At 47.0% G+C, this 21,926-nt stretch overlaps 9 protein-coding genes across 9 annotated transcripts; 6 read left to right on the top strand and 3 right to left on the bottom strand.

Moving 5' to 3' along the window:
• Positions 1–1,965: 1,965 nt before the first annotated feature.
• FOMMEDRAFT_156817 (uncharacterized protein) lies at positions 1,966–2,256 on the top strand (the record flags this gene model as incomplete). Its single annotated transcript, XM_007267060.1, has 2 exons — positions 1,966–2,158; positions 2,210–2,256. The coding sequence occupies 2 exons, from the start codon at positions 1,966–1,968 to the stop codon at positions 2,254–2,256; spliced, it is 240 nt and encodes a 79-aa protein (XP_007267122.1).
• A 483-nt stretch (positions 2,257–2,739) lies between these two features.
• Positions 2,740–7,457, top strand: FOMMEDRAFT_168366 (uncharacterized protein). The gene is made up of 9 exons (XM_007267061.1): positions 2,740–3,233; positions 3,369–3,439; positions 3,755–3,896; positions 4,024–5,239; positions 5,324–5,640; positions 5,702–6,018; positions 6,098–6,323; positions 6,374–6,921; positions 7,034–7,457. The coding sequence occupies exons 1-9, from the start codon at positions 3,015–3,017 to the stop codon at positions 7,170–7,172; spliced, it is 3,195 nt and encodes a 1,064-aa protein (XP_007267123.1). The 5' UTR covers positions 2,740–3,014; the 3' UTR covers positions 7,173–7,457.
• Positions 7,458–7,707: 250 nt separating this feature from the next.
• Positions 7,708–9,565, bottom strand: FOMMEDRAFT_108643 (uncharacterized protein; the record flags this gene model as incomplete). The annotated part of the gene is made up of 6 exons (XM_007267062.1): positions 9,516–9,565; positions 9,222–9,456; positions 8,953–9,172; positions 8,826–8,898; positions 8,630–8,771; positions 7,708–8,524 (listed from the first exon to the last, which is right to left on the bottom strand). Exons 3-6 carry the CDS (start codon positions 9,079–9,081, stop codon positions 7,708–7,710), a joined length of 1,161 nt encoding a protein of 386 aa, XP_007267124.1. The 5' UTR covers positions 9,082–9,172; positions 9,222–9,456; positions 9,516–9,565.
• Positions 9,566–9,732: 167 nt separating this feature from the next.
• Positions 9,733–10,905, top strand: FOMMEDRAFT_108644 (P-loop containing nucleoside triphosphate hydrolase protein; the record flags this gene model as incomplete). Its single annotated transcript, XM_007267063.1, has 5 exons — positions 9,733–9,788; positions 9,881–9,962; positions 10,020–10,031; positions 10,094–10,487; positions 10,594–10,905. 5 exons carry the CDS (start codon positions 9,733–9,735, stop codon positions 10,827–10,829), a joined length of 780 nt encoding a protein of 259 aa, XP_007267125.1. The 3' UTR covers positions 10,830–10,905.
• A 1,045-nt stretch (positions 10,906–11,950) lies between these two features.
• Positions 11,951–13,204, top strand: FOMMEDRAFT_156821 (uncharacterized protein; the record flags this gene model as incomplete). The annotated part of the gene is made up of 5 exons (XM_007267064.1): positions 11,951–12,134; positions 12,244–12,446; positions 12,527–12,551; positions 12,621–12,828; positions 12,934–13,204. The coding sequence occupies 5 exons, from the start codon at positions 11,951–11,953 to the stop codon at positions 13,202–13,204; spliced, it is 891 nt and encodes a 296-aa protein (XP_007267126.1).
• Positions 13,205–13,781: 577 nt separating this feature from the next.
• FOMMEDRAFT_134432 (alpha/beta-hydrolase) lies at positions 13,782–15,006 on the bottom strand (the record flags this gene model as incomplete). The annotated part of the gene is made up of 3 exons (XM_007267065.1): positions 13,782–14,111; positions 14,134–14,746; positions 14,804–15,006. 3 exons carry the CDS (start codon positions 15,004–15,006, stop codon positions 13,782–13,784), a joined length of 1,146 nt encoding a protein of 381 aa, XP_007267127.1.
• Positions 15,007–15,727: 721 nt separating this feature from the next.
• FOMMEDRAFT_146967 (monooxygenase) lies at positions 15,728–17,569 on the top strand (the record flags this gene model as incomplete). The annotated part of the gene is given in 8 exon segments (XM_007267066.1): positions 15,728–15,968; positions 16,024–16,058; positions 16,078–16,136; positions 16,185–16,500; positions 16,567–16,702; positions 16,759–16,828; positions 16,881–17,096; positions 17,154–17,569. 8 exon segments carry the CDS (start codon positions 15,728–15,730, stop codon positions 17,497–17,499), a joined length of 1,419 nt encoding a protein of 472 aa, XP_007267128.1. The 3' UTR covers positions 17,500–17,569.
• Positions 17,570–17,680: 111 nt separating this feature from the next.
• On the top strand, positions 17,681–19,252 carry FOMMEDRAFT_123720 (alpha/beta-hydrolase). Its single transcript, XM_007267067.1, has 2 exons — positions 17,681–18,003; positions 18,063–19,252. Exons 1-2 carry the CDS (start codon positions 17,804–17,806, stop codon positions 19,048–19,050), a joined length of 1,188 nt encoding a protein of 395 aa, XP_007267129.1. The 5' UTR covers positions 17,681–17,803; the 3' UTR covers positions 19,051–19,252.
• Positions 19,253–19,670: 418 nt separating this feature from the next.
• Positions 19,671–20,498, bottom strand: FOMMEDRAFT_28902 (glycopeptide; the record flags this gene model as incomplete). Its single annotated transcript, XM_007267068.1, has 7 exons — positions 19,671–19,700; positions 19,760–19,836; positions 19,899–19,963; positions 20,021–20,140; positions 20,197–20,276; positions 20,330–20,345; positions 20,407–20,498. The coding sequence occupies 7 exons, from the start codon at positions 20,496–20,498 to the stop codon at positions 19,671–19,673; spliced, it is 480 nt and encodes a 159-aa protein (XP_007267130.1).
• Between the last annotated feature and the right edge of the window lie 1,428 nt (positions 20,499–21,926).

A 21,926-nucleotide genomic window follows, 5' to 3' on the forward strand; every position in this document is an offset into this window, starting at 1 on the left:
GTATGATAATCACAAAGAGACACACCTATAGTTGCCGTGTCCGGTCCAGGACCGCTGTGGACCGGGTCCGGACCTGGACTGGACCTCTGGTCCGGTCCGATTGAGGTCCGGTCCAGTTGGGTCCAACAGGGGTCCAGTCCGCGGTCCAGCGTTTGACAAAAATTTCCGGACCGCTTTGGACCGCCTGGACCCTGGACCGGACTGTGGACCGTTTATATTGTAGATACTACTTCTTTAAGGCATACAAATGGACTGTACAGAGCCTAATAGATGTGAACTACTCTTACATATATTGTATAGTGCATTGTATACCCTTTAAGCATACAAATAGACTATACTGTGTCTTACAGATGTAAACGGCAGTTTACATTGACTGTGGGAACTGATTTCTATTACACTAGTACTTCTTGTGTTTTACACTTAGTATAATACAAATAATAAAAGTAATTGTATTCTGATACATATAAGCTTACATATATTCAGAAACATATTATTATAGTACTTAATAGTATATCTATCTCATATAATATGTTAATAAGACAGAATTATTTTAATATATATTATATAATTGGTCCAGAGGTCCGGACCGGGTTCGGACCTGGACTGGACCGCTGGTCCGGTCCACAAGAGGTCCAGCTGGGTCCGGTCCGAGGTCCAGGATTTCATAAGAAATCGGTCCTGGTCCGGTTCACGGTCCAGCAAAAACCTGTCTGGACCGGACCTGGACCGGACCGCGGCAACTATAGACACACCAGTGCCTTTGGCTTGTACACATACTAAACTGTCATCTACAGGTTAAGTACTTTTGGGTGGGCATGATTCTCATCTCTTCAGTATGTGCCTCAGTGACAGAGGTGAAGGTCACCCCGCGCAGTCCTACAAGCCTAATATATTTCTCAGTAAGAGCATTCGAAAAAGTAGTGGAGTTGCTTATTCTGACATACAAGATGTAGAATCGCTACATCGGACTTCTCGGGCCAATCTTATCCATGCTCAGTAAGCAATTTTTCGACCCGATTCATTAACTTATACTAAGCAACTTGTGGGCATATATTTGATTTAGGTAACTGGTTGGATCAAGATTCTTTGAGGTAAGAAAGGTGTAGCTCTCAAATTTTCACACTGACCTTCAACTGTAAATGACTCACCTGTAGTTGTGTGTTGTTTGCCCTGACTACCTGTGCATATTGTTGACTTACAAGTGAGGTCGAGCAATTTTATGGACTGGTCAAATATGTAGTGAGTCACCCAATTCATTTGAAATTATAACTACTTAATACAGCTATCAGGCTTGAGTGCAATCATGTTTATAGATTGTAAGGATTTTGTCCTCCTCTGTTTATAAGTGAAGCCATCAGATGCATTTAACCAAATAACCATTTACAGACATTCTTCAAATTCGTGTGTTGGCTCTTTACCATCAAAGTGAGTATCCTTCTTTCCTGAAAGTATTCTAGTTGAAATGCTTTGTAGACAAGAAGCTTTCCATCTGCCTCAAGACTTTTGTCATAGAAGCAATGCTTGACATTAGTCTTGTTATTTATATAATTTGGTTTGAAGTTTGTAAGGCTATAACATGGTTTTGCATTAATCCCAAAATAACTGAGAGGGTATAATACATATAGTTTCAGAAGTGAATATGGTGCCAAATATTGCAAATTGCCTTGGTTATTTACCTCCGACAGTGTTGGACATAATCTTATGGCAAGTAATTCAAAGTAATTGCCTGCCTCATCTTGGACTAATTTGGAGCAGGATAATGCCTTTAACATATGGGACAATCTTGCTATGCTTATCTCTCTTCAAGGGTGCAGAGTACTGGAAAATGTCGTCTGGATTCAAAGGATTCCATCTTCTTAGGGTCCTTATTCTTGATCAGGCCTTATATTTCAGTTTGTGAGAAAACAAAGGATGACACAGAATAAAGACCTGACGAATCAATACAGCGTACTATATTGTTGTACAATGCAGATAATCGCGATAGTATTCAAGGATAGAATCGTTGTTTATAACCTCCTGAAGGAGGTTGGAAGCCCGAGTCTTCTTAGTCCCCTCGGAAGCCATCTTCTGATCAACTTGAAGGAGGCAGGCGAACTGGGAGTGAACGAAGGAACGAATTACAGATCGAGGATGACAAGTAACATCGAGTTCGCCAAAGGTACGCTTGCGTTCTCTTATATATCATGTCGAACTCGCTTACACAGAATAGGAACTCCGGCGGCAGGCTCGAATAGTGGAGGAACGTCGAGTGTCTGAAGATGCAAAGGCAGACTTCTCTTGCAACAGCGACTGGTTACTAGGGATCGCCCGTATATTTCGCAGTTGCTTGGTTATTTATTCTTGTCGTTGTCCAGTGTCTATTATTATTTATCTCAGTGCTTGGCCCATTGTGCAGTTTCATTATTTATCTACACTGTTGACGTCTTATAGATGTAATTCTCGGCTATATGCATGTATTGATCAAGGTTATGCTTGTCTAATTGATTTCATTATGGATCGGAAATACGTAAATACGATAAGGACACAGTTCAGATGTGAGCATCAGAAAAGAGAAGAAAAATCCAGAAGATCATAAGTTGTGCAAGAAAAGGAACGGAAATTAAATACAAGTGGTCAATATGAATGGATAAGGAAAGGACTAGAGACAAAAGCGACTAAAACAGGAGAATAGTGCAAAATGAATTGCGCGTGTCTATTTTCTGCTGCTTCCTCCTCGTTGTCCTGCCGCCCGCTCACTAGCACAGCCTGAGCGTCTGCAACCTAATCATAAAACGCAGCACGGCGGGTGACAACGACCGACACACTTGACCCACGCGGGTTTACGCGACGAATAGCATCCCTGACCCACAGCACGAGGGAGGCCTACTAGGAGGAAAGAAACCGCGGTGGTCACTGGGCTCGTTGGCTTTCGTCTTCTTTCCCTATCGCTGTCTATAACGACCGTGTGGCAATACCTACCCGTTTTTTGCGTGCACCCTCACTGACGGAAAGCACGAGCGAGTAGGAGGGGTAATATGGCACAAGCGCAGCCCCAAATTCCACAACTTAGCATCAACGGCAATGCCATCTCTTCGTCTTCCCATTCTCAATCACAGGTGCACAAGCAAGCGACCTCTTCGGCTTCGACACATACAGGAGCCGCTCCTCGTCCACCAAAGAACACAGCGGTGAAGACAGTGGAGATCGATAATGCATGGGGATCCAACTTTTGGGTGACGCTCATTGAGCCGCAGGTACGCTGTGCTTTCCTTTTATCCACCGGTCCACTCCCTTTAATATACTGGATCATCGTGTGCTGATGCCGTTATTCCACGTTCCACGTACCTATCCTCTACCACGCGACCTTGCCATTTGACATGCGACTGTAGAGCCAAACGCCGTTCTACGCGTGTCCGGCGACGGGTCAAGTCAGCTGGGACCCACCAGAGGGGAACTTCGTGTACGTCCCATCTCATCTCCCCACCTAGTTTTATAACTCCCATCTAACAAAGATCTTGATTCCGTATGGACATCTCCGATTGATTGTGGCTTTTTTGCCTACCTTCCCGATTTTATTGCCTTGCTTGATTCTCGGGTCGGCTTATTTACCTCTTATCCCCGCGCCCGCCCTATTTCTTGGCCCGGGTGTAATTATGTGCTAAATTGTCTCTCATTGATGGCGGGTATACCTTTGGCTGAATCTTGTCTGTCTCCGTCTCCTTTGGCACGGCTGTATAATGCACTTGTGATTGGATACGCGGTGTTCGGATAAAAGTCTTCCGCCGAGTCCGGAGGGTGAGTGGTGGGAGCTCATCGACGAGAGCCGGGGCGGCATACCTTATTATTATCATACAAAGACGAATGAGACGGTATGGGAGCGGCCCGAAGGCTTCGTGATTCCGCTTGCAATACTTCAGGTCAGTTCTATTTTTTTACTCGTTCTGCGTGTTTCATCATGATGAGGGTGCTAATATGAGCTTGACGTGATGTGAAATACAAAATGCGATACGGCGCTCTCTCTTATTACTTGGGGTGACTGGACAGAACACTGCTCTTTGTCGACGACTTAGTGTGAGGTACTCGCAGGCTTTCGACCCGGAGGCTGTCAAGGCGTACACCGAGCAACAACAGCAAAAAGCACAGCAGCAACAGCAAAACGGGAACGGGAACGTGGATCAAGACCTTGGTGGACGCCCGTCTGCTCGTCGTACAGCCTCAGACAACATGGCGAACGGCTACAAAACCAACGACTCTCAGAACGTAGGTAGAGAAGCAGCTGAGAAAGCTATGCGAAGACGTTCCGCATCCGCCTCCGCGTCAGCAGCGGGATCATCATTTGGCTCGACACCGACAGTCCGCCTCGTAAATTCATCTCAGGGTACCTCAAAGTCGGGCCCGCAAACTCCGAAACGACCTCATGGACATGGACATAATCATCATCTCGGATTTGGTGGAACACAACTCCCACCAATCCCTGGTTCTCCGTATCAGAGTACGGAGGGATCTGCGTCGGATGCGGAGGCGAAAGTCAACGGACGCGCGAAAGAAGTGCAAATGCAACGTGAGAAGGAGCGCATGAGGCAAGAAAAATTGCGTGAGGAGGAAAGGGAAAGGGAGAAAGAGCGGGGACGACAAACTACCTCCAGAGAAAAGGAGACTGCGAAACGAAAATCAGTATCGACTGGTCCGCATTCGAGAAGTTCGCATCGTTCACCACAGACACAGCAGAGTTTGTCTGCACTTGCGAGTAGGATTGCGGGAGATTCGACGCCTCCACGTGGAGCTGGGAGTGTACCACCTACACCTGTTTCGCCTGTCCCTCCTACCCCTGTTTCGGAAACACATAGCAGTTTGCACGGAGGACCGGATCCAGAGGGGAGTACCATGCTCAATAATATGAGCTTCGCTCCGCAGGCTGCGTCCTCGCCTGCGAGAAGTGCTTCACTTGGGATGGGACTCACAGTTAGCACTGGTCCGAGTCTATCAAGCAAACAACGCGAGAACGTACTCCCAACTCCAACAAGCCCTGTCTCTCCTGCCTCGCTCAACTCACCATTTACTTCATCACTGTCGAAAGGAAAGAGTGCTGAGAAGATTTACGGCGCGCCGATGAAGTCTTCGCAAAATCAAAACCGTATACCACCTCCACCTATACTCAACTCGAATGCAACTTCTATGCCCGCTCCGCGAAAGAGTTTCAGTGCGAGTTCGCAACCGTCGATTCGGACGCAGGATATTGGGTCGCCTGTGCTTGATACTCGTGAGTGTTCTTTTACTTTCGTTCTGTATCATTGTTATTATGTCTGTGATTACTTAATTTATATGTTCAACTTGTGGCAAACAGGGGCCACAATGAACATGAGTCCGGTCAAAGCACGTGCAGAAGGAAAACCTATTTTACTCGATATGAAAAATTCTATGGACCACGATGGGACGCGGTTTAGTACTGGGTTGGCCTCCTTCCTTGTCCTTCTACTCCGACGTTCGTTACTGACCGGAGTCAACTCTTCTAGTGGACGACCCATACTACCAGACGAACTTGTGTCTGATATCCAACAATTCATGCAGAGCGAATTCGCAAGGCAGTATTTCGCGACTCATCGGTCGGGGATTATCTTCCGGAAGAAGATCCCTGTGGAGAAGATGATGGTTTGGCAAAAGGTTTGAGTATCTATATCCACTCCGCTACCTCCATATCGCTCATTATTATTCGGATATCCAGGCACCTCTCACCTCACCACTCCTACTCATGAATCGATCGTTACACAAAGATGCTGTGAAGATGTTCAAAATCATCCAGCGTATCATGGGTGACCGGGACCGTGAACGACCTGTTGTGCGTCAACAATCCTCAGACCCGCATTTAGGACCAACAGGATCGTTTACGTCGTTGAATGCGAGTTCGACTTCTCTGCCGAGTATGGTATCGGGGTTACTGGAAGAGGAGAGGTGGCTGCTTGGTGAAGGACTTACACATGGAGAGTTGAGGGATGAAATTTATTGTCAGCTTGTGAAGCAGTTGACGGGAAATTCGAATCCGTGAGTGGCTTTCTAATGTTCTTTGCTCACTTGTGTTGACGAAAGCTGATTAACTGTTGGTGGCCTTGTGGTCATAAAGTGAAAGTCTGTTTAGAGGGTGGCAGCTGATGTGTGTCTTGCTGGTGACGTTCCCGCCATCCAAGAATTTCGAGGCGTACCTGCGGTCGTTTATTCAGCAGAATACGTCAAAGACGGAGGGCCGTGTGGATGTTATGGCGAAATACTGTCTACAGCGCCTTTCGATCGTCTCGAAGAAGGGGCCAAGGGGCAAGCCACCGACAGCCGCAGAAATTGAGACTGCTTCGGTATGTTATGGTGAACTACTTCAAGGTATATTTCTTGATTACTTTGACAGGATGCGGCTTTCAACCCTTCTACGTTTGGCGAGTCACTGGATGCCATCATCCGTTTACAAGAGCGAACTTATCCACACCTACAAGTCCCGATTATCCTTCCTTTCCTCGCTGACGGAATTCTCGCGTTGGGTGGCATGAAGTCCGAGGGGATATTCCGCATTCCAGGAGATGGTGATTGCGTTTCTGAGCTCAAAATTCGCATCGAACGCGGGTATTACAACCTAGAAGGTATCGATGACCCACACGTTCCCGCAAGTCTTCTCAAACTCTGGCTACGTGAGCTCGCAGACCCGCTCGTCCCGACAGAACTATACAACGACTGCGTAGCGTGCGCGAAGGACCCAGAGTCGTGCGTTGCGATGGTATCCCGATTGCCGACGATTAATCGGAGGGTGGTGTTGTTTGTGATTAGCTTTTTGCAGCTGTTTTTGGAGGAGAGGGTTCAGAGTGCGACGAAGATGACGAGTGCGAATTTGGCGCTTGTTATGGCTCCCAATTTGCTTAGGTGTGATTCGGAGTCGATGACGGTGGTGTTTACGAATGCTCCGTATGTCCCTTCTCTCTTCGCTATTTCTTCTGTCATTTGAGGCATTTGTGCTGACTCGCTTTCTTTTATTGTCCTTTCTCTCCCGCTCGGATGAACTTGGTTCTTTTTATAGATACGAACAGATGTTCGTGCATAATCTTCTGTTGCATTTGAAATGCAATAGGGTGGATCCTGGATACGTACCTAAACATGGGTTAGGAGCTGCTGTGAACAATTCCTCGAAACCCCGCAACCGTCGTCCACCTCGGTAGATCCCGAGGAAGAATGAACGAACGAACGAACGATTTCCTTCCCTTCCTATTCATTATGATTTTTGTTCTTTGTTCTGGACCGACCGATATCGTTCTCAAACTATTTCTTCTCTCTTCTTTGCTTTGTTTTTCTTCTCATGTTCTCGTCCGTGGTTTCTCTCGATTCTATTGCTGTTATGATTTGTGGAAGGTACTCTTCTCAAGGTTCAAGGTCTGTTCTATTTCATGTATTCGTCGTCGCTTTCCTTGCAGCTGTTCTCACTAATAATGTTACCCACCCCCATGTCTTACCCATCTTAGTCTGTTATACTCTCACTGAATTTATATACCAATCGTCATGCTCTCGCATAGCATAGATGGGAGTTACATTACCTTACCTTACATTACTTGCTGATATTACCAACGATGTCCTTTCTGTATCTTACGATTCTAGTCTTTTTTTATTGGTGTGCTTCGTTTTGTGCGTATGTAATAATGGATGATGATGGCATTCCACTATCAATATTACGAGATTAATTCTAGTTAGTAGCTAATACTATTCGAACTCAAGCTTATTAGACTCCGAGCGCGAAGGAGAAAATGACGACGACGATGATCGTTGGTTGTCGTCACGATAGGGTTTACGATAGTTCGATGAAGAAGAAGAAGAAGAAGAAGAGTTCCACTGTCTCGAGGAAGACGCCCTATCGAAAGCCTTCCAATCACCAAACTCATAGGCATCCCCGGAATCTCCGTCTGCGCCCGATTTCCAACTCTCGGCGTCTGACGTCCTCCAACGAAACTTCTTTCCCTTTTGTTGATTCTGTTTCTTCTTTGCGACTGCGTCTTGCCATGTCTTCTTTTGACGTTGCTGATGTTGTCGGTTGGGGTGGTTAGGGTTGTTGTTGGTGTTGTTGTTGTTGGGATCGTCGTTTTGTACTGGTTCGCGGACGAGTGACTCGATCCTGTTAACCAGTTCAAGGACTTCACCTGTCCCGATATTCCTTTCTTCCTGCCAAATCGTCCTCGCGCCGACTTCTCTCCGGAGTTCTTCAACAATTTCTCGGGTCTTAGCATCCGGTTTCACACCATTCACGCGCATTTCTTCGAGAGCGTCTGCGACGCCTCGTAAGTCCTTGAAAGCGGACCAACGGGTACGGAGGAGTTCGTTGTAGGCTGGTGCGGTACAGCCGAAGACGTAGGATGCGATGGAGCGGGTACGTGCGTGGTTGAAGATGGAGAGTGCGAGGTGGGGGTCGTTGAATTTGTTCCGGAAGGTATGGATGAGTGAGGCGAGGAGGTGGGGGTAGGCTGGTGGTTGGACGGGGAGAGGGGAGTAGACAGGGTTATGACTTCTTGAGTGGTGCTTTACGCTTGTGTTTGCATCTGGGGAGCCGGGCGTGGAGGCGGAGGAAGCTTGATTCTTCGTTTCGTTCCGTACGAGTGCTTGACGAGCTGCTTCTTCGTATCGTGCGGACTCGTCGAACACCTCTCGCGCAGCCCATTCGAGTAATTGTTGGTCCGTCTCGCATAGTTCCAATTGACCTTGTTTACGTTCGAGTTCTGCGTCTTCTGCGGGTGACCACCTGAACTTGCGCGATACGCGACGCAGTCTACCGACTAGATCAAGTACACCGGTCGTTCCGTCCGGTCCCATCCCAATACCCACACCACTTAGCGGATCAAGCTTCCCTACCCTATCTGCACGTCGATCTACAGCAGTCCGCGGTCGCTGCGCATCAGGTCCCTGAGTCAAAGCGTCTTCCCGAAGTTTTTGCTTGCGTTGCTCGTCCCGCGAGACGGCAGCGAAGATCATGTTGAACATACTATTGAACGCGTCGAGTTCGCGTGCTGTCATTGTTTGCGAACGTGCCTTTGTCATTATTGGGGAGGTGTAGCCTGATGAACGAGGACGGGGGTGGGTTGGCATGTCTGAGAGAGCGGGTTGGTCCTCGATGTTTTCGAAGACGTGGTCCCAGGCGGATTGGGAGGTGTTGAATAACGAGTTTGCTTCGTTTGGTCTAGTGAGAGTTTGAGTCGATTCAATTCCTTTGTACGAATGCAACTCACGAAGGCTGAGAGCTGCTATCTCCTTGCTTTGCATCTGTGGTATACGTCCTCGAGTGTCCTATCCTCCGTGAATGGAAGACATCTGGTCTGTGCGCGCTCTGCACTGGAAGTGTTCGCCATCGAGATGAGATACACTTCAGCACGGTTTTCCGAGATTCATCCTCTTGATCCCTTGCAGAATCATAATGTATTTTCGCTGACGGAGTTACGCGCGGAAAACAGGAAGACGAAGCAGCTACAACACAAAAACCGTCAGTGAACAACTGCAAAAAAAGAAACATAGAACATACTCACGAATGGCAGTACATCTCACACGACCTGCTGGGTGCTTTCCCTTGCACCTGCTCAGCATTCGTCTGTTTTAAACAGCGGGTGCAAAGAGTCAACGGTAGAAGAGGACGTGGAAGAAATACAAGTGTAGAGACGCGAGATGAAACTTTCCGCGTTACATAATCTAAGGTTGCTGGTGATAATTTGTGCCTCTTTCAATTCATCTTGGCCTCCGACCTTCATGAACACCGCGGACTCCAGTGGCCAAAGACAGCGAGTCATACTCGTCGGCGTGGGGTACGGGCGTTCTATTTATGTGTACATGCCACGTCTGATTTTGATTTTAATGTATTCCTATTTTACTTTTTAATTTACCTCTGGAAGAACAGGGGTGCAACATGTTCGGGAAAAACGACTCTGGCTAAGCATCTACGCAGATGCATTTTGAATAGTATCATTATTCACCAGGATGTACGTTGTGGCTTGTATCGCGATATTGATTAAAAATGAAAATTAATTCAGGCTTAGGATTTTGCTCCAGTAAGCCAAATTAAATTATTTATATGGTAAAGAAATCAGAGCATAGAATGACTTGCTATAAGCCCCAAGAACTGGTACCGGTCCATCCCGAGTACGGTGTACAGGACTGGGACGATGCGCCAGGTGCTATAGACTGGCCGCGTATGCGTGCGTTCTTGAAGAAGGTCAAGGAGACAGGCGTGATCCCCGATTCACACAAATCACACGACCATCTCAACGAGCAAAAGGATGTCCCTCTCAATGACGAAACATTCGGCCGATGGAAAGAACTCTTCGACAACTTGGCAAAGAGATACGAGCAGAACGGTGAGAATATCGTATGGGGACTCGTCGATGGGTTTCTGCTTTACTGGGATACAGAGATAATTGACCTGTTGGATGCACGTATATTTCTCCGTGTCTCATATGACGCCCTCAAGCAACGCAGACACGAGCGGCACGGGTACCATACCGCAGGTACTTGCTTTTTCTCTTCCATTACACTATCTCTTCCCGCCGTGCCACAATGCTCGCCACATTTACCGTTATCGCGTCCGTAAGCCAAGCTGATACTCACGCCCAGTCCAATCTGATCCAGAGGGTTCCCTGTGGCGTGACCCCCCGAACTATTTCGACCAGATCGTCTATCCCGCGTATGTCCGCGCACATACCCGTATGTTTGAGAACGGCGATTTCGAGCATGGCGAACCAAGCGATTTCGTACCGCGTCTCGTGGTAATCGACTGTGAGGAATTGAGCATGGATGAAGTGTTTGAAAGGTCTGCACAGGCAGTTTGGGAAGTGTCCAAGATAGAGTGAAGAGGGAAAAGATTAGAATGTATGATTTAGATTTCTCCGGTATATGACCATTAGATTAGAGAAGATTGACAATGACATGACTCTTTTTGGTGAGTTTTTCCGGTGCCCTTGTATTTATGCATCGCAAGGCGCCTCATGTCTCACAGGTACAAAATATATCGGCATGAGCTATTCGTGTATCCATAAGTCTAGAAAAGGCTGCGATCGAAGGCTTCGCGGGCTCATCGTCGCGTGTCAACGGCGTCAACGACAACGACGAGCGGAATAAGAGTATTTCATCCGAAGGGGACACCGTTTATTTTGTATTACAGCATCCCACGCAAGGTACAGTCTTGACAAACATCCACCCGATTTAGTGCGTACGAACATCAATGATACACGTGTGATTGAATCGAACGAACATCACAAGCTGCGGAAGACGGGATCTCGACGACGAGGAACTGGAAGGATGGAAGATCGATCGCTAACGCACTTATCCCTCGAGGGAACCACCCGGTTGAGCGGTAACTCTGCTTTAAACAACTGCCTCCGCGACTGTGTGCGAATCATTTATATACATATGGCTTCTCCTGGTACGTAACTTTCTACGTATTTACACATGAACAGTGTCTTCCGGACATGACGAGGCCATGGCGACGGCACCTAGCCAGGGCTGGCTCGCACCTTCGTGGTGACAGATTCATACTACTCGTGCAACGGCGTCCGAGTCCGAATATTCTATGGATGTAAGCATCGCCCTACTTGCAAATGAGGGCGAGAGAGTGGTGTTTCTAGTACTGTCTTTCTTTCTCTTTCTCTTCCTACTCCCATCACCATCGACGCTGAACGTGAGGCGAAACTTCCCTCCCCCTCTCTCTGTGCCGCTACTTGTACTCCGAGTTACATACCTACATACACACTTTCCTTGCTATACCTTTCGTTTTCACACACACGAGCTTGCGCTCGTTGTCCGTCTTTCGAGTACTATTGGCGCAGGGACGGTGAGTATGCTGTTTCTTCAGGCAACGAGACAGAGAGCTCATGCGATACACTGACGATGCAGCCTCTTTCACGACACACACCCCACCCCCCTCCTCCCATCCTCTACCTGCTCCTGAGCTTCTGATACCCTGCCTGCCACCATGAGGTGGTCACTCTGTATCGCCTCCGCTATCCTAATTATAATACCTGTCTTCTCGACTCCCATCCCACGATTGATACTACGACGGAGGGGCCTGTTCGAGGATACACTTCAGGCGACTGAGTCAACAGTCGACGAGCTCGCTGCGAAAGTTACTAACGCACTGACAGATAATCCACAGCCTTGTAAGTCCAGAGTCCAGTCCCCTCTCTAAGTCTTGCTGTCCTCTCGTTCTACTTGACTTGATTTTTTTTAAATTAAATTAAAAAAATGAATCTGACTTGTTATACACAGGCTCCCATGTAAAATCGTTCTTCCGCCAACTCGCAAATGGTGAAAATGCAGGAGGAGTAACGACGATTGGTGACCGTGCTGTTGCTGGTGCACGTAAGATGCTTGGTTTGCAGTCGGCTGGTACGGCAGGACTTGTACAAATGGTTAACGAACTTGTCGATGGGGAATTGTCGAACTCGACGACGACTGCGTTGGTCCAGGCTGTAAGTAATCTTTCCTTGCTATTCCTCGTTAAGCGAATTGGGATAGAGTTCTTGAATGCTGATTGGATGAATGAATTTAGTTGTCTAATAGCGCGAGGACGATTGGTTCGTCGAATCTTCGGGAAATAGTATTGCGTAACCAACTAACTACTGATTCTTCATCTACTTTTGTAGCTAGCTTGAACACATACAAGTTCCTCCTCGACACGCAGGCGGGGTTGGCGAACCTTACGAACGGGGTCGCTCAGCTGAACGGTACGGGATTGAAACCCGTTGAGGACCTCGCGAACCAGATCAAGCCGGTGCTTTCTGACCTTGAGGATACGATCGACCAATTTGGCGCGGACTTTAGCGTACAGAAGGTTGCTAATCAAGCCAGCGAGTGCGTTTCCATCTCCATCTTTCCATCTCTGCTTCTTTCTTTTCTATTTACGGACCCTAACTTACGCTTATCCATTCTTATTCTACCCTTTCCAAATGCTTCTAGTATCCAAAAGATCCTCTCACTCGTCGAAGACGGCAACGGCAACGTCCAGAAACTCAAAGGTCTCAACAAGGAAAACCAACAAACAGTGAACCAACTCATCGACGCTGCGCAGAACTCAATGAACCAACTCGCAGCTGCTGCGCAACAAGCTAGTGCTAGTGCGAACTCGCCACCGGATATCGACCCTTCGCAGTTCACTTATCGGAAGGGAAATTCTTGTACGGCTGATGGTGGGTCGTCATCGAAGGCGAAGACGAAACGTATATTGTAGTGTCGATGGGAGAAAAATGAATGTGTGGGTGGTGTTGCGGTTACATTGCGGTTGCACAGAAGGATTTCTCTTTTTCTTTCAAACTCTGTGCAAAGTCCATTTTTCCTTCTTAACTTTGATACCCTTTCAATTTAACACCCTTTTCTCCTGGCTGGTCTGGTTTTCTCGTGAGCTATATACCGGATTGGATTGAACGCCTCTTTATTGCATTTCTCTTCGCCGTTTTTTTTTGTTTCGCTTTTCAACGCTTTTTTTATTCTTGCTTCTTGTCGTACTTTATATTACTTGAAGACCTTGAAGGAACTAAGGAAGGAACGGAATGTAGGATACCGCATGTACATGTACATATATCCAATTTGGGCTGGTTGTGAATCAAAGTTAATGTCCCTTATAGTTTACTACACCTCCTAATCTTGTGAAGTCCCTCGATTCGGCTACTAAAGGTGTTTGTTGCGAGGTGCTAGCTACTCTGAATTAGCTGATTAAGAATGCCTTTCAAGCAAATACACACTAACAATTGTTAAGATAGTTACAAGATAGTTAGTAGTATACATTAAAGGAAGAAAAGTATAATACTTTAGAGCGCCTTGATCCACTTTGCAATTACAATTGCAGCCTGCGTCCTCTGCGGTTCACAGAAATCAAAAACCATAAAATCATGGAACGCATCTTTCGCTTCATACAACCTAACCTCCTCCGTGCCCATATCCTCCACCATATACTCCCTAAGTGTACGCATAGCATCAGCGAAAATCTCTGCGTCGCCCAGGACGATTAAAGTGCGCGGGAAGTCTTCGAAGCTTATGTCCGGGTTGAGACGTGTTGCAGGAGAGATATATGGATGAGCGAGAAACTCGGATCCGTGAGGACCTACGAAGGCGATCGTTAGGTGGAGGGATGAGGAAGTCTGAGATTGCGTTTTTGTAGACAGAGGACCCTGGTGTGAGATGTGAAGTTGTGAGGTCGACCCATGGCGAAAGGAGGATCATCCCACCCGGTATCGCGAGTTGTGGATCGAGGGATGAGGCGTGGGTGACGAGATATCGCGTGAGCGCAAGTGCGAGGTTTCCACCTGCTGAGTCCCCGACGAGTATGATATCCTCCGGCTTAAAACCGACTGTACGAACGAGATAGGCGTATCCAGCAAGTGCATCAATTAACTGAGCCGGAAACGGGTTCTCTCCAGGCGCGGCAAGACGATACTCAACAGAAAACGCTCGACGAATGAAGGAGTGCTCCATTATCTTTCGTTGAACCCCCGAGGTGACACACGATGGATGAGCAGACATCATGATATACCCACCTCCGTGGAGTGCAAGAAGTACTTTTTCACCTGAATATGGAAGTTCGCCCATGGTAACTCTCGTGCCGGGCTTGTGTTCCCAATAACCTGGAATCTTGACAGGTTCGACGCCAGCAATGTCTGCCCATTTCTTGAGATCGCCTGTAATGAGCTCGGGTGTACCATCAATCCATATACCTTCCACACCCTTTCCTAATTCTAATGCCTTGTGAGTTGGAGTATGTTCCAATCCTCCAACACTGTCCATCTTTGTCAGAACAACACCAAAGGGCTGAGAATCAAGAACAGGGACTTACGTTACACCGAGTTTTATCATCATGAATCGAACAAAATTGACTTGGAGACATCGGGCGAGGGACCATGATTTCCTTGGACGCCATGAAGAGAGTAAGTTGCATACTGTCCAGTATGGCACACGAACGAGTACAAGACCAAGTAGTGAATAAGTGACATAGATACCCTTGAAAGGCTGGGTGGAAAGTATTCGAGACTGGGACATGTTTGAGGAAGGGGTAAATAATGAGAGAGAAGAGCTTGTTCACTTTTACATGTCTTGTGTTATACTCCCTCGACCTTGACTATTTGAACGGGGAAACGAGTCTGCATAACAAGAGTGAAACATGATGGAATCGGGATCAGCACTGCTTTAGGCGCGATGTCGCATACCACGAGCACAGCATGCAAAGTCAGGCATACCACTGAGCGTCATTTCATTTCGATTTACAATAGAGTTATTGACGTGCAGACCAGAGCAGAGCTGCCAAGCTGCAAGTTTTGCTGATCTGTTGTCAATGCCTAGTTCTGTCTGTGGGCACTATACATTCTCTTGAAGGACTTGGCAAATCAGTGATTTGATACTTAGCCTTGTCAATAACCTCACACATGCTGGATTGCTAAAGTCAGAGGCGAAATGCTCTTCATTACTCCTTTTGGTAAGCTACGTGAACTTGGCTTAGTCAATCCATGTGACTTTTTTACCTCCGAATTTTTTATTGATTTATTTAAAAACTTGACTTGCTTCTTTGCATCCCGAATGCGCAACAACAATTTATCCCTTCGTCTCATGATAGCTTTTATGTGCATAATTAGCATAAAACCAGCGATGTACATCATGGCTCTATGTATTGAAAGTTACGCCGCGGCTCAGTCTTTTACAGGTCCTGCTACTTGACCTCTCCTTGTCTGTCTGTCTTCATCAGTTTTCAACGCTTCGAAGTAGAATGAGTGCAACAATCAAAGACGCCAATGGAGCTCAGTCTCCAGACATTCTATCGGCAGCGCAAAAAGCAATGTCTAGCAATCCCGGTATTGGTTACGAGAAAATCGCTCCACTGAATTCGACGGGGATAAAGATCATCATTGTCGGTGCTGGGTTTGCTGGACTTGCGTGCGGAATAGAATGCAAGAGGAAGGGCCATGAAGTCTTACTTTTGGAGAAATTTAGGGAGGTGAAGATCCTTGGTGAGCTTTTTGTGTTATTTATTATTCCAAAGTGAAGACTGAATGTGTGTGTTAGGTGATGTTAGTTTCATCGAACGGTTCAAGAACCTGGTGCTGAGTTTGGCTTCAGATTATTTCGTTTGGTGGCAACGCGGGCAAGATCTTCGAGCGTTGGGGACTTCATGACATGTACGCTCTTCAGTCCGTCAGTCCGAATATTCGCTCATTAAATTTCAGCATGTGGCCACTTTGCACGCACCACGAAGTGCTTATCTTGCATAATTCCGCAGGAGAAATCATCTCTCGACAAAGTCTACCTAACACGCAATTCGGTTCACATAGTTACAATGGACACAGAGGCGAGCTACATAAATGTCTTTTCGAATACGCGAAGGCGGTGGGTGTCGAGGTTCGTTTGGGCCAGGATGTATCGGAGTATTGGGAGGATGAGAAAAAGGGTGAGGCAGGTGTTATTGCGAATGGAGAACGTATCTCTGCAGATGTGGTTATTGGTGCGGATGGGGTGAGGAGTAAGGCAAGGATGTTGGTTTTGGTACGTTGCTCTTCTGACAGGTGGCCCCAATGTCTGGCAAGACTCAAGTAACATGTCTGTATCTAGGGCTATGATGATAAACCGAAGTCCTCTGGGTACGCAGTCTATCGTGCATGGTTGGATGCACATGAGCGAGGTGTCGATAAGGACCCCTTGACTGATTACTTGGTCAAGAACGGCGATGCATTTTATGGCTGGATAGGTAAGTTCTTTCTGAATAGCGGATTCTTGTGCTAAGTTATACGTCATACGTCAAAGGTCCGGATGTCCACTTCCTCGCCTCATCTTCGAAAGGTGGACGTGCTCTGTCATGGGTAATAACTCACAAGTAAGTCCCTCGCATTCTCCTTCATTGCATAGTGCTTACTTGAAGAAAATAGAGACGAAGCGGACATCGAAGAATCATGGTCCTTCCCAGGTAAAATGGAAGACGTCCTTGCTGTCGTCGACGGATGGGATCCTCGCTGTGCTTCAATATTATCCAAGGCATCCTCATGTGTTGATTGGAAACTTGTTTATCGGGATCCAATGCCGACGTGGATCAGCAAGGGCGCAAGGCTAGCACTCATTGGAGATGCAGCACATCCTTTCCTTCCGTACGTCAACCATCTATCCAATTAATTAAGCATAATTTTTTAACTTGAAATATTTAGGACGAGCATTCAAGGTGCTTCGCAAGCCGTCGAAGACGGGGTCACCCTCGCCGTGATCCTCCAACTCGGTGGCAAGTCCTCCGTCCCACTCTCCATCCGCACCTGGGAGAAAGTCAGATACGCACGGGTACGTCGTGCACAGCGTTTAGGCGAATCAACGCGGGATATGTGGCATAAAGCGAAGCCAGAAGATAAAGGCGAGGCCGTTCACCTTCCTCGACCTGAATGGCTTCTGGGCTTTGACGCAGAGAAACACGCATATGAGGTTTATGAGAGTACTGTGAGGGAGATAAAGGAGAAAGGGTATGAGTTACCTGTGTTGCCCGACGGAGAAGTTCTGAACTAGTAGATTAATTAATATATATTGGGGATATATGTACGGTATATATTGCTTTAGACAGAATGAATCAGTGGCTGAGGGTGAACATCGCTAACGCTGATCCGGAGGCAAATATAATTCCTTGGTGGTGTGACCCCCATCCAGGATTGGTTTGGAGTTTGCTTATTTCGTTCATCCTCCTGGTCCCTGCAACCGAGTTCTCGGGCATAAAGCGGCCGTGTGACTCTGTAAAGTCAAAGAGTTCAAATCTACGCACTTTGCTCTCACACGACGACGGCCTCGTCATCTTGTGGTCGTCAACAACATCGACATGGCGCTCGTCAGCATTCTGACCATCCAGCCGTTCAAAGGCATATACGTCGGATGCGCAGCATTAGGCCTTCTATTTATTAGGATACCATATTGGACTTTGAGAAATTTGTTTCCGTCGTGGCGTCCCAGAGCCTCCTGGACTATACGGAGATGTATTGACGTTAACATGACACGGTATATGATGGGTCTTGGTAACCAGTACGTGATCCTTGTTCCTGTGAGCGACCTTCAATTGAGGTATAAACTGCATTCCATAGAGTTGGCGGACTCGAACATTACCCATCATACAAAGAACTCAAAGTAGGCAACGGGGTGAACGGTGTCTGGATCGACGCCGTACCAGAACTCATCACAGGCGATCTCAAGAAATGGGCAGACACCGCCAGCATCGAATCTATCAAAATCCCGGGATATTGGTACCATAAAACTGGTGAACAAATCAATATGGACGAAGCTGCAAAATCGGACGAGAAAGTGATTCTGGATTTCCATGGTGGGGGATACATGGCTTTATCTGCGCATCCTTCTTCGAGCGTGTCGCTTGTGGTGCGTACGGTCTTGGCTCACTCACCTTCCGTTCGACGTGCGCTCTCTGTTGAGTATCGTCTCGCCGCACCTGGAGCGAACTCTTTCCCGGCTCAGCTTATCGATGGCCTCGCGGGCTATGCGTACTTGGTACGTAAATTGGGCTTTAAACCGGAGAACATCATCCTCGTAGGCGACTCTGCAGGAGCGAACCTCGCACTTGCACTCACTCGCTATCTCATCACCCACTCCTCATCTCTCGATCCCCAACTCGGTAAACCCGGCGGACTCGTCCTCCTCTCACCATGGGTCGACCTAACCACCTCACACGCCACCCCCGGTGCATCCGTCTACGCCAACACAACCTCCGACTTCCTCGGTTCACCACCTGCTAAAGGGCCTGACTTCCCATCAACAGTCCTCGCAGGACCTCACGGCCAATCGTTCCTATCAAACGAGTACATCTCTCCAGCGACTCGACTTAACTCCTCAGTCTCCTTTAAGGACTTCCCACGATCCATTGTTGTCCTTGGCGATGCGGAGACCCTAGTTGACTCTATCCGTACACTGGAAGAACGGATGGTGAAAGATATGGGGAAGGAGAACGTAGCGATTTATGAAGCTAAAGACGCATTTCATGATTTCATTGGGTTTGATTTCTTTGAACCGCAGAGAACGGAGGCTGCTGTTGAGATTGGGAAGTGGATCGGTGGTCTTTGAGGCTTTGACGTATTGCTGTATGTGTTCTATGTATTGCTCGTGATGTATGTAGTCAAGTTGGTTACATCCTGTATTTTGTTTGTTTGAGGTATGAGAAGGGAGAGATTAGTATATTTAATGCTTTCTTCGGATATTACTCAGGGCAACCAGCAGTTGATATATTTTGATCGACTGGGTGTTTGTGATATAGTATACAAATAGCAATTCTACAACGATATCTTGTCTATAATGAAGACACTATTTGGCATGCTGCTCGTGTAGATAGTACCTTGAGGATGAGTTAATCATTTACACGTGTCTGAAAAGTTCCTTGATTTGTATCACTATCATAATATTGATCAACATAAAGGGGCATAACAAATAAACATGGATACGTGTGGCCAATCATCTCAGCACAGTAATATCAGTAAAAATAGCAAGTAAACTTGTTTCCATATATCTTGATTCAAACAAGACGCGTATCGAAGTTGAACCAAATCATTCACACTGCGAGACAATTTCATCTCATATGTTTCGAGGCATCAAATTAAGTAATGCTATATAACATAGTACATGTTCAAAGAATATCAAATTACTATATATGTGTCCATCCTTCTTGCACTATGTTATGCGGTAGGGATTTACTCGCAGAACGTGATGACGAGATTGACCTAAGAAAGTATAGTATGAGTTAAGGGCTCTGTTTTTGTATGGTTGCTGAATGGCTTACGTTGTCAGCCTGACAAGCAACCTGCTTCCCGGTCTCGGGCGGAGTGCGGAAGGCTTCTGGGCAATTCGCATTCTTGCCTGTTGTGTCAAAAGATATATTAGAGCCACAGAAGAGGGAAAAGTGAAGGAACTGAACGTACAGTCCTTTCCTTTACCGTCACAGCCATTCTCGTACCTGAACCCGGCTGCGACGTTGAACTTGTGCCTATAAGAGATAATATTGGATTTTGTCAAACAAGGCAACGGAAGGAATTAGACGTACGGAGGAATGAGAGAAATGTCCGCGCTGGAGCCGCTTCCTGGAGTCGTCGGGTTCTTGAGTGTAGCTTCGACGAGAGTGCAGCTCTCTCCGTTGTCACCACATTCGCCCGTCTGCAAGAACCTGTTTTCCGAGTTGTGAGATAGACGAGATGACAAAAAATAAAAAGGGAAACCAACGCGATGGCAGCATCGAACGGGCCGTTCGAAGTGAAGGGCTGGCCCGTGGAGACGGTATTGCCGTTCTGCTTCAATTGAGGCTGGAGAATCGTCGTCAGAAAGATCAAAATTTCAAAGATTTCAGTGATCTTACAGTTCCCTTGCCGCACCTTGAAGAAAAAGAAAGATATCAGCGACAAATTCATGGTAGGAAACACCACGAAAACTCACTTGTTCTCGAACGTGACCTTGTGGGTCTCAGCGAGCACACCGGAAGCGGCGAGCAACGAGAAAGTGATCAAGCTAGTGAATGAGAACTTCATGATTGTTGTGTGCTTGTGTGTTAAGAAGACTTGTGTTGTGAGAGTATGAGTAGACGACTAGAGTTGTCTGGTCCTTTCCTGCTCGACTTAAAGGTCCTTTTATACCTTTTGCCTTCCGTATGAGAAACAATAGCAAGTCATGTCATGTGCATTTGCAGAGCACCCTCAAACATGACTCCAGAAGAGCGCACGTCTGAGTGCGTCATGCATACACCGGAATCCGGTATATTCCCAGAGCATCGTGGAGTTGAACGCGCACCAAAATTCCGAAAACACAGCAAAATGCCGAAGGGACACCAATTCCTGAGAGAAGTTGTGTGAACGAAGAGCACTACATGCGTCATGGCCATGGCTGTAAGTATCTCTATCGAGAATGGGATAGTTGATTCATCGGAATACACCTTCGGATCACCATATCAGAAACACGATCAATTTGTGGGACAAATGTCCGTATTCTATACTGCATTCGTGAGCATTGCCAATCCACCATTAGTGCGACTTACCATTCGCGACTTACACTGGGCGTCCTGTGACGAGAGGCGCATCAAGTTATGCGCCACAGCAGAAGACTGTAGGTGAAATTTTCAAATTCGGAATTTACAAAACTCACATAGGCGAAGGGGCTATTTGAGCGTTACTATCGGTGCTTATGCAAATTCAGCACAATGTATGTTGGTACTGCATTTCGTCATGTGCAGCGTTTCAAGATGAGCCAGATGTTCCTTCTGTGAAACTCGTTCACATGGGGAGAGTCCAAGTCAGGTTCAAAGTTTTGCAGGATTTTGGTGAATGGGAGGGCTTACTTTGCATTAACGGAAATTCAGAGGTCTTTGGTCTACCGCAGTTGAACAGAAAATTTACTAAGGCCACAGTAGCCTCAGAGAATGCAGACATGCTGCGTGGCAAGTCGAGTATCGGTGACTAGAACGAGCCGATCAATAACAAGTGCAATCCAATAGCTTCTCCTGGTGAGAGAACGAATATGTTTCACTGCATTTCGTCATGGTGTAAAAAAAAAGCATTCATAGTGTCAACTATAGTTGCTGATGTCCGGTCCCGGACCGCTCGGACTCGGTCCGGACGCAGGACTGGACTGATGGACCGGTCCTCTACAGTCCGGTCCTCATGGGTCCAGGAGAGGTCCGGTCCTGGGTCCATCATTTTGAGAAATTTCCCGGACCGATGGACTCGTCCGGACCCGGACTGGACTCTGGACCTGAATAACCTGAACTAATGTCTCAAATCTCGTTTCCCATATCTCTAGCTCACTATACTAAAACAGATCATACTCCTTTAAGGATCTTTGAATATTAGCTAGCACTTGCATAGTACATTTTACAAGTTTCTGGCAGTCCAAGCAAAGCAAAACTTTATTCCTGTTCTTTACTGTTCAATGTATGGCTTACTAACTTGACTCTTCCTATCTGG

Source organism: Fomitiporia mediterranea, assembly GCF_000271605.1.
Source record: "Fomitiporia mediterranea MF3/22 unplaced genomic scaffold FOMMEscaffold_6, whole genome shotgun sequence".
Lineage (NCBI taxonomy): Eukaryota > Fungi > Basidiomycota > Agaricomycetes > Hymenochaetales > Hymenochaetaceae > Fomitiporia > Fomitiporia mediterranea.